The sequence below is a fragment of the Melospiza melodia genome, chromosome 24 (genome assembly GCF_035770615.1).
Source record: "Melospiza melodia melodia isolate bMelMel2 chromosome 24, bMelMel2.pri, whole genome shotgun sequence".
NCBI classification, from domain to species: domain Eukaryota; kingdom Metazoa; phylum Chordata; class Aves; order Passeriformes; family Passerellidae; genus Melospiza; species Melospiza melodia.
In genome coordinates, this window is record NC_086217.1 from 9,002,556 (window position 1) to 9,018,946 (window position 16,391).

A 16,391-nucleotide genomic window follows, 5' to 3' on the forward strand; every position below is an offset into this window, starting at 1 on the left:
GCCGAGGGCTCCGCGCTCCCCCCGCCCCGAGCGAGCCGGGAGGGCTCCGCGCCCGCAGCAGCCGGGGCATGGTGGGCAGGGTCGCCGTGGCCGCGGCGGCCGCCTCTCCCGTCTCTCCCGTCCTCCCCGGGAACGACGGCGACGTTCAGGTGGGGACGCGGGCCGGGGTCGCGCTGTGAGGGCGGAGAGAGGGGTTGCGGCTGGCGGGGGCGCCCCTTTGGCGTTCGGCCCCCTTTGTCATTCGCCCCTTTAGCCTTCGCCCCACTTTGGCGTTTTCCCCTTTGCCGTCCCGCCCTGGCACGGCCCGTCCGGTGTACCGGGAGCTGTGAGGGGCCGCCCGGAGCTGTGAGGGGCCGCCCGCCCCCGGCCCGGGCTCCCGGGCGCTGCTGACTCTCGGCGCGGCCCCGCGGGCCCGGCTGTCATTGAACGCGTTCGAGGGCTTTGGGAAGAGGCGTTTTCCGCTTCGGAGGGTTTCATTTCCGAGGAGTTCAGTTTCTGGTAAACCGGGAGTTATAAAAGTCTTTATGAGCCAAAGTCTTTCTTGGAGCTGTAGAAGTAAATGTTCTTTCATGGTTTGAATCATTATATAAGAATTCTCTTGTGTTCATTTTCTTTAAATACTCTTAAAGGTGCACTGTCTTCCTAAGCTATGTCAGATGTTTAAGGTAGGGTCAGACCTTTATAAGGGATGTTGGAATTCTCTCTTAAATACCCCACAGATGCTCTGGGGAACATCTCAAGGTTGATCATTGAAATTGACCCAGACTCTCAGACTTCCAGTATTGTGAAATATCTGCAGAGCTGTTCTGAAGACCCTGTGATCCCGTTCAGTTTTGACCATCTCAAGGCTTCAGAACAGGATTTTTTTTTTAATCTGAAAGGGCAGAGTATTTCAGGCTTAGATGGCCCTTGAAAACATGGAGATTTAGTTCATGCATGCCCACTCTGAACACATAAACATTAATATTTATCTTCTGAAAAAGTTCAATATAAGTCATCTTAAGTTTTTTAAAAGTAAGATTGGTGTTGTACCTTTTACAGCCATGCAAGAAGCGGCGAGAGGAAGATGCTTCTGCAGAAACCATCACAAGGTATTTTTCACCACTAGCAAAACCTGTGGACAAAGCATTGTCATCACCAAAATCCAACAATATCTTGGATTATTTTAAAAAGACATCTGCAACTGAGAATGCTGCATTCCCAGTAGGAGCTGGAGAAAATGAAACACTGTTGGACACTGATGAAAAAGAGTGTAAATCATCTTTCAAGCCATCTTTAAAGCGGAAGAGAAAAGGGAAGAAAGGTAATTTAAGTAATATGCCAAAAGAAATGAAAGAATCTGAGAATGACCTTGAAATAGAAATTAGTAGTGATGGCAGCAGAGTAACTACAGGACTGCAACAAGACAGTAATGACTCTATTGCTTCTTGTACTCTAGTGGACAAAAAATGTGCAGAAGAATTAGCAGAAGATAGTGATCAAAGAGAGAACTGCCCAAATGTTATCCCCTCCAGGAAAAATGCAAAAAACTTTGGTTGTGAAACAAATGGATCAAAAAATGGGATAAAAAAATCAAGGAAAAGGAAGCACAAAGTAAATACTGGTTTGTCTGAAAGCTCTTTATCAGAAAACCAGATTAATGAAACATATAAAAAGGAAACTGAGGAGAAGACAAATAGAGTAGCAGAATGTGATGCTGCTATTGGTGATTCCAGTTTTGAGGTTCATATGGATGATGGGACATCCCAGGTAAATAATTGTATAATAACAGTATCATTTGAGGACTTCTTGAGAAGTCAGGGAGAAAATAATGTTGAAGAAGACACAAAGCCAGCAATTGACACTTCTGGTGCTGCAAATAAAATGGACAAAAGTGATGGTGTTGGTGACCCAGAAAAGTGTGAGGAATCCCAGCAGCTGCCACTCAGAACAGTGACTGTGCTTGCACAAGTTCATTCCATTCCCCCCAGACTACCTCCCTCAAATAAGGAGCAGAAAGGCTCTAGGAAAATAGCTTCCATTTTTTTGAAGCAGAAGGGACATGTAGGGAAAAGAGAAAGCAGCCCAGCCCTCTTGGACAGTGAGCAAACTGAACAGGTGACTCAGAAAAGAAAATCCAACGTCGTTATCGAGGAGGAAGAATTGGAGCTGGCTGTACTGGAGACTGGAGGGGCAGATTCTCTGAGGCCAAAATGTACCCAGGAAGAGAAGCATCAGTTCATGAAAGCTTTTAGACAGCCAACAGCAGATGTGACAAAAAGTGGAGTTAAAAAGGCACCTGGAAAACAAAAGCACAGTGCTGCCAAGTCCTCAAAAGAAAAAGAGGGATCTGAAGATGTTGTTCCTTCAAATAAGGGATTAGAAAGCAGGATGCCAGAAGATTTGGTGGACAAATGTACACATTCTAAACCTAAAAGCAATAGAGCTAAACCCAGAAAATCTAACAAGGTTCAGAAAGAAGGAAACAGAAGAAAGAAGGCTTCAGAAACTAAGGAAACTGATGTCTCAAACACCAGCAATTATATTGGAGAAGAGGATTCAGGTGCTGATGTTGTTACCGTGGAAAACACCTTAGATGTAATAATTTTATCAAGTCCAGAAGGGAATGAGTTAAGGAGGAGTTTAAGGCAACAGAAAACCAAAACATCAACAAATGTTACACCTAAAAAGCCCAAGGCCAGAAGTGCCTGTTCTGCAGATGAATTAAGTGCCTGCCCATTAGAGACTTCCACCCCAAAAGCACACAGACAATCCTGCAAGAAAAGCAACATGTACAGAGCTGAGGTGATTACTGTGCCCTTTGATGGCAGCAGCCCAATAAGGTAAACCTTTTAAAGTATATTCTGCCTTTTTGCCCATTAATTGTATGCAAGTATTTAAAAAGAAGACATAAATAATTAATTTATAGTATCAATATTATCAAAGTTGCATGGATACTGATCACAGTGGGTAAAAATAGAGAGGAATCAAAGCTGACTGTAAATGTGTTTGCACTAAGACATCCAAAAAACCCCCAACCAAACAACAAAAAAACTCATCCACCAGTTGGGGGATTGCTTCTGTTTACAGCACTGTATTTTTAAAGGCTTTTGAAAATGAGAGTAACATTTCCCTTCATTATCCAGTAATAATTTCATAATGCCTTTTTCCCCAATTAGAATGAGGTTTACACGTATCAGAGCAGCTACAAAATCAAATAAAGCTGAAGCAGTGAAAAATGAAGAGTCTCACTCCAAAAACTCAAAGGTAATTTATGTAACTATTGGTGTCAGTATTTTGTCATTTCCTGTATGGGTATATTTATGGTGTATTCAGTATTGTGTCATACAATATGACACTTCCCAGATGCCCTATGGAAAGGGAATATACTCTGATTTATGATGAAATTTCAGATAGTTTCTTGTACCTTAGATCTTAAAACATGTTTTATTAGTAAAAATCCACCTTTCATGACAGAAAAATTCCATAAAATAGCATGCTCCTGAGCTGCAGGTTCTCAGGATGGGATACAGAAATGATGTGGTATTTAGTGCCATGGTTTATTTGACAACGTAATGATTAGCCAGAGGTTGGACTTGATGGTCTCAGAGGTCTTTTCCAGCCTAAATGACTCGGTGATTTGTGGTAGTGTTTGGGCACAGCAGAACAGCTGAGACTCAACAATGTCACTGCCCATATCAGTTCCATGAAAAAATTGGGGATCTTGCAGGGCTTTCACTCCCTTTGGAGAACTGTGATATCATCTTGGTTTGCTTGTTCTTTCAATTATTTCATTTTCTTTTTAAACCAATGAAATTTTGCAACGATTACCTATTTCTATGAAAGTGAAAAATTCTATTTGTGTGCAAAGTACTTAGTGAAGAGTGCTATTAATTGCTATTTCAGTTTTTTTGTTCTTTGTTAACAGATAAACTCCACTTCTAAGAACAGATCTAAAGCAAAGCAGCTGATTGAAAAAGCAAAGGCCATCCAGCAGAACAGATCCAAAGTGAGTGAAGACTCAGCAGCTCCTGTGAGGCGCTCGTCTCGCCAGCAAGCTCTGGCTGAGAAGAAGAAATTGGAAGAAAGTGATGTAAGGATGTACTTTGGGGGGGATATTTTTATGTATTTGTTATTGATAAAAGCAACACAAATGATTCCTACTTGGGTTCTTCACAAGGAATGTTTGCAAGCTAAGGTAGATATCTGCAGTGTATTGTTAATAAAGGAGGAGAAGCTGGGTTTCCTTTCTTACTTGATTTGCTTTCCCTCTAGGAATCAGTGATAATTCTGGGTTCAAACGTGGACAGTGTCACTACTACAGAGCAGAGTGTGAAGGAAAAGAAACTTCGGAGCTTAAATGATGTTTTGGGGAAGAAGCCTAAAACCTTGAAGGTTGCAAAGAACTCCAATGGTAATAAACACACTGAATGTCTTTATTTTTTTATAACAGAAATATTTTTTATTATTGACTATTGTAACTTTATTTCATAGAGCTGCCTTTGCAGTATATTAATAATCTGATTTATCTTGCATAATATTCCAATATATACCTTCCCTTTTTATATGAATTTGTTTTGCTCTTTCTTCATTCAGGAAAACTGTTTATTTGAAAAATTGTCAACATATACCATGTATTGTTGTGTCTCATTTTTTCCCCAATGTTAGAAAATAGCATCTATACTGAGGAAATAATTAGAAACAAAGCTTAAGAATGAGAAACAAATGAGTTTTGTTAAAATACTCAACTTTCCCTTAAGCAAAGGAGATTCCCTGATGATGTTAAATGGAACATACAGGTAGTGAACACAGAAGCAAGGTTAGAATCTTGTATCAGTGCTAATCTAATAATAGGTTTTTTACCTTTTTAAAGGGAAACTGGGATGTCCACCTTCCTGCCTAGGCAGAAATGCTCCAAACTCTGCAGGTGAACCAATTGTGATCTTTGATGAAAGCAGGTCAGTTTTCAAGAGTGCAGTTGCTTAAAAATCAAAATACGTTCCAAGGTTATTTTAACATTCTTTCATTTTACAGATTTAAATACATCACTGAAATGTGCTATAAATATTCATTAGTTTTATACTCATTAATATTTTAATCCACTTGCAAAATTTTAGGGTTTTTTGGAGAATTCCTCAACCATTTTAGAACCATATTGGATGTCTGGAAATGTAGTTGGTGACTGATTAAAAAGAAATCCCAAATTGCATATAAAAACACAAAACCAAAGAGAACTTTTTTTAGATTAAAAATTTTAACACAGAATTAATTTCAAACTAACCTCATTAAAATTAATTTCAGCAGTTTGGATAGACCATTTTCAACTCATTTGGAAGAGAATGTGATTAAATTCAGCCTTGCATAGCTGGAAGTTCTACTAATTCTATCTTCTTTTCTTTTTTTTTCTTTTCTGTTTTCATTAAAGCCAAGATGCATCTGAAAATTCTCAGGATGGTGATCCATTCAGAGCAAAACGTGAATTCCTGAGGAGTGGATTGCCAGAGTCTCTGAAAAGGCAGATTGCAAAGAAGGCAGCAGCAATGGAAGCATACTCCCTTGCAAGCTCCTGTTTTAAGACTGTTGTCCATGTGCAGCAGAAGGATGACTGTAAGCTTGTGTTAAGCTTTTGGGTTTTGTTCAAATGTACATAATAATTTCTGAGGAATTTGTGCAGAAAAGAAAAAATTTGAACAGCTTGGGACTGGAACAGTAGGTGGGAGTTTCCTCTTGTTTTGTGTCTGAGTAAGAGAACAAAACTTGAAGCTTCCACTGAGATGTTTGTGAATACAAAATTTACAAATTAAATTGATGCTAAAGTAGACTATACGTGCATGGGTAAGGATGCAAAATTCTTATATATTTAGTCAAAAAAGTTGGTTTGTTAAGTTCCAATTTGGAGAATAAAGATTGTGTTGGACTGATTTGGGTAGAAATCATTTCCTTCTGACAAATGCAAAAGACTTTACAAAAGATAGAAGACCAGCCCATTTCTTTTCCTTAACTCCTGTTTTGTTTTTGCTGGGGGTTCTTTTGTAGGTTCTCCAATGTGGAAATTGAAATCACCATCATGTCCTCTATTAACTAAGCTGAGGGAACTGAGTACTGAGGTCACCAACATCACAAAAATCACTCTCTCACTTGGTGAATTTTCCACTGTGAATTCAAAACAAACTGGAAATTGTTCTGCACCTGTGGTGAGTACTTAAAATTCAAATTGTTTTGTTATTTGTTTGGAGTTGTGTTTTTAATAAATCCTGTTGTTTGAATTAGTTTCAGTCCTGTAATTTGTTGGGTTTTTTTTTTTAATTTCCCTGTGTGTGAGTTATCCATTTTGCATCTTACCATTAGACAGTTCTCATCAGTTTCTGTTAATCTCTGAATTTAACAAGATATTTCCAGTGTAAATTATGCAAAGCATTCTGTGTAAAGTTTTTGAGTAATTTGTGTGTGTATTCCAGCTTTCAGGCCACCGACCAGCTTTTCCTGATGCATTCAAGAAGGATTTGCTAGATGAGATTGTGGCTTCTAATCCTCAGTTTCCAGTGAGAAAATACTACTCCAGGTTCCTGAAAAAGCAAACACAGCAGTTGGCTTTGGAAAACAGCACACAAGGTTAGGAATCTATGTTGAGAGAAAACCACCCTCACTTTCTCTGGCATTAAAAAACAGCTGAAAATTTAAAAAAATATAACTGAAGGAATAATGCTGTTGGAAATACATTGATCCTCACATTTTAGATTGTTTTGAACAAATTCTTCAAATATAGCTTAAGCAAATGTACAGTAGGAGTGGACATGGCCTGAAATTTTAAATTGAAGCCATTTTTTTTTCTTAGAAAGCAGAGATGGCACTGCAAATCTTGAGGTAACTGAGAAACATCCTGACAATTGGAAGGAAACAAAGAGGAAAAGGAAAGAAACAGAAGATCGCAGATCAAAAAGAAGAAAGCAACTGGAAGGTACAGAGACTGAGATGAAATCAAGAGTTTCCAGGAGCCTTATTCCTCCCATATCTGGAGAAAAACAGGCAGAGACGGGACAAGCCACACACTTGGGAAAAAACAAGACCCAGAAACCAGATAGTGTGACAGAAGGCAGTGGTTGTTTATCAGATCCAAGTGCACTTTCAGGTAAGTGCATTTCCTGTCTCATTTTAATCTTTCCATTGAGGAAGGGTATGTGTGATCTATGTCAGCTTTCCACTGACATGCAAAAATCAAATCTAGTCCTGATACTTTGCTAGATGTGATCAAGTCTGTTGCATGAAGAACTTTAAAAATGGACAATATTTTTTCTGTAGGTGTGGAAAAGGAAGACATGCTCTGGACAGAAAAATATCAGCCTCAAGATTCCAGTGAACTTGTAGGGAACCAGAAAGAAATTGAAAGGCTACACAGGTCAGAAGTTGGAACATGGATCCATTCCTAAAATAACTCAAAACTTCATGTTACTTGATAATGCTCAAGTACTGAGAGAGCAGTCCTTGTCTGTACTTCCCTACAAGCATCCTGATCATGACCTTGCTGTACTGTCTGCTTTTCACAGGAATTCAGCACTAAATTCCACCTAACACATGGTGCTTTCAGTTAAATTTTCTGTGTGTGCTTAAGTCACCGGTGTGGCTCTTACACAGAATTGAAAGATCCATCTGACAAAACAGCACTGAATTATGAGTGAATAAATAGTTCACCAAATGACTTGTTTTTATACTGGTCAGCTCACAGAATGTAGAATGAAAAAGGAAACCTTTTCTACCAAAGAATCAAATCCTGAACGTTTCTTTGCTTTTATCTGAAAGGACTTGATAGATTTCTGTGGAGTAACAAGTGGCTGATGTCCCCTAGATTTATGTTCTGTTCCATCTTAATTTGGATCACTTAATTCACCAGCAATTTTTATTCTTGTTTTCATTCTTTCCTTTATAGTTGGTTAAAAGAGTGGAAAAAGAGAGCTGATTTGGAAGAAAAACGAAATCAGAAAAGGGAAAAGGAGGACAAAGAGCTGGAAGGTACTGATAGAATTAATATAGCTTCTCTTTTGTTGAAAGTTGGCAAAAAATAACAGTAATCTTTTATTTTCTTTTTATTAATTCTACAGATTCTTTAAGCAGCCTTGACTTTAAAGATAGTAAATCTGATCTTGAGGAAGAAACAACCCTTTGCAATACAGTTCTGATAACTGGCCCACCAGGAGTGGGGAAAACTGCTGCAGTGTATGCCTGTGCTCAGGAGCTTGGGTTTAAGGTTTGTGGAGTTCTTTCTTTCCTCAGTGCATTTTTCTTATTTATAGCTCATGATACAAAAGCATTTGTAATGCAAGATATTTACAATTTAATTTTCTTTCTTTTTGTAAATTAAATACCATTGCAGATATTTGAAGTCAATGCCTCTTGCCAGCGTAGTGGGAGACAGATTTTGTCTCAGCTGAAAGAAGCTACTCAGTCTCATCAAGTGGACAAAAAAGGTGTGAATGCACACAAGCCTTGCTTTTTTAACAGTTGTGGCACTACCAAGTCACCAAGTAAGTGTTGTGTTCTTATCTGGGGTTCTTTGTTTGGTCTGAATTATGGGATGGGTTTTACAGAGGGGAGAAGTTTGTTAAAGACTGAATTCCCAAAACAAATTTTAGAGATCAGTTGTTTTTAGAAAGAGCAGATTTAGCTTACCTGGCCATAATAGTAAGAACTGGTCTGTTGGTTAACACAACTACAGACCAAATGAAATAATGACTTTATTAAAATACTGACTCTTGAGGTTACGTTATTTCTGCAGTGGGTGGGGCAAGTGCTGTGGCATTTGAATAGAAAGTTGAACAGAAAGCTTTTCTTATAACAAGAGAAAAGGAAAACAAGCAAAAATTCAGCACAGTAAACCTGTATTTACCATAGATAAAAAATGGGTTTTACTTTAAATTTGTCTGAGAAATATCAGTTTGACATTATATCTCCAGATGAAGTTTAATATAAAACATACCTTGCAGAAAAAATGTGTTCTCCAAAGAAAGTCATTTCTCCAAGAAAACCACCACTGTCACCCAAAGGAGCAGGATTAAAACGAAGCTTGCCCTCTAAAACACTTGCAAACTACTTCAAAATTTCTGCCAAACGTAAAGATGCTGATGGAGAAGCAACATCTGAAGAGAAAGCTGGAGGTAGGTATTCCTTTTTAATAATGAATTACCTTTGGAGGTGGAAATGCTCCACCATGTATGGAGCTGTGTGGAGAAAAGAACAGATTCTCTAAGCATTTGCTACATGAGGGATTTTTGAAGCCAATATCTGGAAAGCATTAATGGTTTCACTCCTCCTTCCTGCTCAATTATTCATCCATCTGCAGGAAATACTCAGAGTTCACTGGAAGTAAAGAAAGATACTCAAATTACATCAATAAACAAAGAAGGAGGAGGAGAACACAACAGGAAAAGTGCAACTTCTCTCATTCTTTTTGAAGAGGTAAAATTCACATGAAATGTTCTGTGACTGTTCACAGCTTGTAACTGCTGCTCAAGCTGTTGATGCTATGTTTGTTTCTGTAGGTGGATATAATATTTGATGAAGATGCAGGATTTCTAAGTGCAATAAAGACATTCATGGCAACTGCAAAGAGACCTGTGATTCTTACCACCAATGGTGAGTGGTGTTTGTGACAGTAATTAGGCTTTACAGACAGAAGAGCCACTTCTAATTAGAGGCTGTAAACGGTGATGGTTGAATACTGCTCCTAAATGCAAAATTAAATGAGTGGAGACTGTAAAGCAAGTATTTGAGTTTGAATAAAGGTACTGGCTGCTCTAATTGATAAAGAAAATAACTAGGTTTCACATAATGTCGTGACAGTTCACTGATTTCTCTTTATAGATCCAACATTCAGTTTAATGTTTGATGGCTATTTTGAAGAGATCAACTTTAAAACCCCTTCCTTGGTAAGTTTCTGTCTGGAAATGCAGGTACACCCTTAGCAAGTAATTTTCAGCTGATTTCAGTTTGAAATTTAAATGTTGGGGTAGGTTTATATATTTCTGTTGTAACATACTTGTTTGATCAGAGACAGACACGTTTTTGGGGTTTATGTAAGGGTGTGTAGGATGTATTTATCTTTTCATGTAGGAGCTGTTTTACTGGCATGGAAGATTTATTTTCCAAACAATTTAGTAGTACTGAGAATTACAATAAGAACATCATTTAATCAATTAATTTAGTTTGTAGAATGTATTTAGATAAATATCTGATAGCTCTGATCTGAAGGTTGATTATGCCAGTACTGGTTCATTCATTAAAAACTATAGCAGTTATTTTAGAAGTATTATGGGTTATTCCTTTAATACAAACACTAGTGTTCTGTGTAGCAAATAGTTTTATTTACAGCTATGTATTAGGTGGAAAACCTAAATAAATGAGAATCTGAAGGACTTAATTATTGAGAAGGGGAAATTTCTTAATGTGGAACAGAAAACCTGTTGTACTTCTAGGCAACAGAGTTAAAAAAAAGAATGCAAGAAAAACCTTCAAAATGAATATAGTTCAGTAAAAGCTGATCACTGGTGATAAGAAGCAAGGTGTAGGTAGCCTCAGGACCATAAGCAGAATAGGTTTGTGTGTTTGTTTTTAATTATTTCTAAATTGAACTTCATTCTCTGACATAGGCTGCATACATTGGGTAGCTTGCTTTTCCTTACAGGATTTAATCTAACTGTAATCTAATTTAATAAATCAATCTTCTGTATTAAAAGGCAAAATGTATTACAAGCATAAATAGAATAATTTGCTCTTGTGTGACTTCCTGCAGTGTGATTCAGGAGTTGTTTCAGTGGTCTGTGTGTGACTCTTGTTTAGATAAACTCTGTGAGCTACCTCCAAGCTCTGTGCCTGGCTGAGAACCTGCGGACAGATGTGAAGGACCTGGCTGCTCTCCTGACCACAAACAACTGTGATATCAGACAAAGTGTCCTGTACTTACAGTTCTGGGCTAGAAGTGGAGGTGGATGCTTGAAAGAGAAGCATTTGGCACCTCATGGTATGTTGTTTTAATTTCATCTTTAGAAAATATCCATCTATTCATATGAATTTGACTAAATAGAAGCATTCTTAGACATGTATGAATAAATGGTAACTTCTTGTAAGACTCCTAAATTTGGAGGGGAATGCTTCTGCTACTTTTAGCTACTTCAAAGCCTTGTATTAATGCATAAGGAACTTAATTTTGAGGGGTTTATTGCCTCTCATTATGGTACTTACTATCTCCCTTTCATGTTGTGAGTAGCAAAACCAGGCAAAGAAGGGAATCAGTAGTGATTTTCCTCAGTTTGCAGTTCTTTATCCATATAGCTGGTAGGCAATCCACCTAGAAGAAGCAGAGCTGAAAAAGGGATAAAAGTGGCACAGCTGGCAAGCAGGCAGGGGTAGGAACTTGATCCCAAAGGATTCAGGAGGAGTTTAGGGGTGTGAGGGAGTGGCAGGGAGAGACAAGTGAGACACAGCCTCCTTCAAAGATTGCTTGGGAAGCAGGAGAGCAGGTTGGTAACACTGACAGCAGTGATGTGGGCATGGGGATGTCTCATTTCAGCTGCTCTGTTCCTCCAGCACCACAGGAAAAGGTGACACAGCATCCCTTGTGCCAGGAGTTGAGGCAAAGAGGTGGAAAATCAATTTAATCATGGAGTTGTCCCTTTCAAGTAAATCTTGTTATCTCTGTGCAGGAGAGGAGAGAAGGAAAGCAGATAATATCATTTATCCTGCAAAGTCTAAGGATTCCAAGGTGGATTTTTCTCAAGCTGATGATTCACATCTTCAGGAGTTTCCAAAATGTGATACAGGCTGTGTAGAGACGTTGCTTGGCCTTAAGAACATCCTCTTGCCTTCAGAAGATTTGTTTACATTTTTAAAGGTATTTTTGTAACTGACTTGGTAATACTTTGATTGCCAAACAATTGAGTGTAACCATCACCAGGAATGGCATCATCTTAGAAGCAAATATCTGAAAAGCTTTGTTGTAGAAATTAGAGAATTCTGTGGTTAGGTACAATCTGAACTGGGGTGGTCTACAGGCAAAACAGTCCCTCACTTCATAAGCACAAAGCCAGGAGTGTGAGATTTTCTATAATAACATTTTATTTAAAATAAATTAATTTTAATATGCTGATAAAGCTTTCATGTTATTATTTTACAGCACAAAATCACAACTATGGAGGAATGGAATAAATTGATGCAGCTTCTCACAGAATTCCAGATGAAGCATGTGGATTTTGTATTTAGCAATCTTGAACTTATTCTTCCCTTACCAATGCAAGTTCTGTCAAACCAGTCTGAAGCCTCAAAGGCTATACTTGAAAGGACTACTGCAGTTTCCTCAAAAGACAGATCTACTAACAGTTCTTGCTCTAGGAAGAGTAGCCCTGGAAAAAGGTCTAAAAAGACAAAGGCTCAGAAAAGGCTTGAGATATTGGATGATAGTGACTTATTTGATTCTGAGCTGAACTATTCAGCTGAATTCATAACTTTGCCATCAGACAGTCCTAAATCATGTGTTGAAGTGAGTAAAAAGGAATCAAAATTGTTGGTGCATAAAGAGCAAAAAGAAGTTAAAACTAAAACCTCAGTAAATGAAAGAAGGTCTGCAGTTGTTTTTCAGTGTCTGAATTCACTGACTGAATTTGTGGAAAACATGTCCTTCCTGGATTGCTGTGTAAACACTACCACCAGGGAACCACTGGAGTTTTCTAAAAGTGAAGATTTTCATTGGACAAATGCCAAAATCAGAAATGGTCTTTGTGATGAGTTCAGTATAGAAAATACTGATTGGTGGAGTTCCCAGAGCTGTAGTGAAATAAAGGCAGCTATTGAAGCACTCAGCTTCACTAAAAGTTCTGTTAATATTTCACAAAGTTTGGAATCCTTTTCAACTACCAGTAAAACACCTGAAAGTGATCAGCTGAAGGGACTTACTCTGCCTCTCTCAGACACAAGGAACTGCATATCCTTCAGTCAGGCAGCTGATTCAAGGTAAGACTTTGTTAATATTTGGAGTGTAATGCAGTTATTTGTCAAGCAGAGCATTTCCCAGGGTGCAGGACTGTTTCAGATTTGATGTATATACATTCATACCACTATGACAGTGTGCCTGAAAACACTGCAATGTATTGTTCATTGTGCTTTTACAACCTTAAATTAACTTCTTGTCAATCTGCAAAAAGTGATGTTTCTTGAACAGCCTGACTCTAACGTTGTTAAGGAATGCTGGCCTTAGTCCAGTTATTTAAAAAATGGGCAAACAGCAGCACCACCCCCAAAACAATAACAGAACCCTAAAGGAATGGCTTTTTCAAGACAGATGGGATTCTGCAACTACCAAATGTCACCTGCTCATACTGAACTCAAGTTAAGTGTGTTGGTAGGTGTTGCTTGATGAAGACCTAACAGAATCCAAAGTAAATTCTTTGTAGTAACTTATGCTAACAAAGAATAACCTTTAATACATTGTAAAAGCCCAAGGCATACTATCAAGTATGTCCATGAAACATTGTTTTTAACACAAGCAAGTCATCACAGGTAAAATTGGCACAATGGGTATTTAAAGCTCATTCAGGGGTCTGAGCAGGAAGATGGCTTAGAGCCTTTCTTCTGTAAATCAGTACCCAGAGGAGCAATGGCAGAATGGATCTGACCATGCATCCTGGGACCAAGTTTGTCATGGGTTAGACACTGGACCTGACACTGACAAATACCAGAATATTTATTTTTGAGGACCACAGATGCTGTCAGTTGTGGTTGTACTGAACCTCACATCCATTTCTAGACTGAAGAGCTCACCAGATCAGACTCCTGATTAAGACAAGAGCTTTGGCTAAACAAACTGCTGGCCCTGGTGTTTCTGTCCAGGTGCAGCTTTGTGATGCTGTGTGAGCAGCACACAATTAGAAGCTGCAGACATCTGATCCATTGGGATGCACTTCTGGATACCAATTAAAGGAGTTTTAAACCAGGGGCTTTGATCCTAAAGAAATGAAATCATCATTGTGCATTCTTGAATAAGAAACAATAAAGCTTCGTTCTCTGTTTTAGCACTCACAAAAAAGCACAGAAGAGGCTGGCTGTCATCAAAACTGTATTTTCCAGAAGTCCTTTAAACCTGGGCAATAAGCAAGCCAGTACCCTCGAATACCTCCCCACTCTCCGCAGTATCTGTAGGTCTGAGAAGCTTAAAGAGCAAGGGAAGACTAAAAGAAGGTAAGTTTGAGTTTTCCTAAATCTTGCTACATTTCATTGTAGAAGGTAGTTAAGGATTTTATTAAAATATTTTGTCAAATAATTCTAGGCAAGGAAGGTGGACATTTTTCTCTCAAAATAATACAAGTGTTGCCTTATGTTTGGAAATAACTTTGTTCCTTTATCAATCTTTTTTACTTTTTTTTTTAATAGGTTCTTGCATTATCTTGAAGGGATTCATCTTGAAATACCCAGACAAACGATAAATGGTCTGTCTTTGGACTTCCCTTAAAATTGCCAACTCCAGAAATACTTTGTGCCTAATGGTGGTATTCTCACCATAGATTGTTTGGGGTTTTTTTAATTACCACATTATTGTATATTCAGAGCCATTTGTATATTAAATTTTTATAATTATTTAAAATAATGTATATATCTATTGTCATTATACTGCTCTCCACAGCTGAAATGTGGGTTTGTTTGGTGCTTGTCCAGTGAGGGCATTCATAATATTAAATGCAAAACTATTCAGTGGGGACTTGTTGCTCTCTTTCTCTCCAATTTGTGGATCACATAGCAAGAAGTCCTTTTGTAACAACCAGCTGTCCCAACTTCCACAGCAACGTTGCTGTTTTCTGAGGAGACTGTTTGTTCAAACAAGTTTGTTTCTGAATTTCAGGTTAAAGTGATAAATAACTCCAGGTGGAAGGGGGCACAGAGAGGGTGCAACAAATCCTCCAGAGTCTAAATGACTGAAAGCAGCTCTTCACTTTGACCACAGGGAGCAAAGTCCTTACAAAGCACTGTGCCTCAATGTACATATATCTGTATACATTCCTTTCATTGTTCACAGCTGTCAGATCTCCTAAAAAGGTAGAGAAATTATTACTGTAGCTCAACATGGTCTCAAGAGATTTAGGCAAGATTTTGTAAATAACAATTATCCCAGTGCTGCTTTGGGTACAGGAATATTTAACTACTTCTAGTCTTGTATATTGTGTTCCATTCTTAAGCTTCTTTTTTTGTATTTGACAAGACTTCAGCCTGATTATTTGTAATTGAATCTGTTTTTATACGACAATAAATTTGTGAGACTTTGCTACAATCTCAATGTTTCTATTGCATGGAAGGTAAAAGTCCTGAAACATATTTTTAAAGTATTTTAAAACTGGAATTAGTTCAGCCATGTACTTTTCTGCCTTTTCTTTGCAGTTGGACTGTTCCTGTTCCTCAAACTGAGTCAGACTGCTGCCATGCAGTGGTGCTCCACTTACCTCAGTGTCTCTGTAAAAACAAGGAAGGCATTTCCTGGTTCTGGTCTCATCTTACATTTTCCATGTGTTAAAGATGTTCAGGAATTAGAAATATTTATGGAAACAGTAAATTATTTTAAGCTTCTGCATGGTAGATAATCTTTGTAGTTTACTCTTTCCATTGTCCGGAATTATCAAAAAACCAGTGGTGGCTGTTAAAATCTTCATGGCTTGATTTTTTGTATCAACAGTCTATGCTTCTCCTGTATGATTTGTAAAAATAAATAACATTTTAAATTTTTTTTAAATAATAAACTAAAAGTGTATCTGTTCACTGCTTTCTAAGGGCACTATCAGTCTAACTAGATTACAGTGAGGACCTGCATAAACTAGAAAACAAGTCCTATAAAGCAGTAGTATTTTGGGAAATTCAGGGATAATTTGAAAGACCCAAGTTAGAAAGCAGTGAGAGACAATTTACCTTCGAAATCAGCTCTGGTTTTAATAACTGCCTTAAAAGATAGTTACAGAATCTGCTGTGGTGTCCCCAAGGTAAGGTGGAATTCAGGTATTTCCCTTCTTGATCAGATATTTACCACATGAAATCACCTCAAGCTCTGAATAATCCATGTGTGATAATTTGAGTTCTGATAAATTAGCAGATTAACAATCCTTTGGATTGTTATGCATCAGGTGTGAGCATCTTTTGTAAGCTAGAATAAAGCAAGTTTCCAGGAGGGATGGGCTTGAGGAAGAGGGACCTGGGGCTGGTTTTGACTAACTCTGCTTAGAAGGAAATGTTTCACAAGCTCCATTCCAGTACTGTGAAATTTGCCTACTTTTGATGCAAAACATTTTCCTGCAATAGTTTGGGACCTGGTTAGTCCTTTATGTACTGCCCCTCCAGCTAACTTCTGTGTCTTGAAATCAGAAGTAAAAACAACCCTGGAGTTTCACAAT

At 38.2% G+C, this 16,391-nt stretch overlaps 1 protein-coding gene across 1 annotated transcript; it reads left to right on the forward strand.

Annotated features, from left to right (window-relative positions):
• Window positions 1-68: 68 nt before the first annotated feature.
• On the forward strand, window positions 69-15,283 carry ATAD5 (ATPase family AAA domain containing 5). Its single transcript, XM_063176097.1, has 23 exons — window positions 69-149; window positions 1,042-2,822; window positions 3,159-3,246; window positions 3,908-4,072; window positions 4,255-4,393; window positions 4,853-4,937; window positions 5,405-5,586; window positions 6,016-6,173; window positions 6,438-6,591; window positions 6,815-7,108; window positions 7,279-7,375; window positions 7,904-7,986; window positions 8,076-8,221; window positions 8,348-8,498; window positions 8,958-9,128; window positions 9,314-9,429; window positions 9,513-9,606; window positions 9,835-9,899; window positions 10,810-10,990; window positions 11,673-11,860; window positions 12,143-12,975; window positions 14,035-14,199; window positions 14,392-15,283. The coding sequence occupies exons 1-23, from the start codon at window positions 69-71 to the stop codon at window positions 14,468-14,470; spliced, it is 5,496 nt and encodes a 1,831-aa protein (XP_063032167.1). The 3' UTR covers window positions 14,471-15,283.
• The last annotated feature ends 1,108 nt before the right edge of the window (window positions 15,284-16,391 follow it).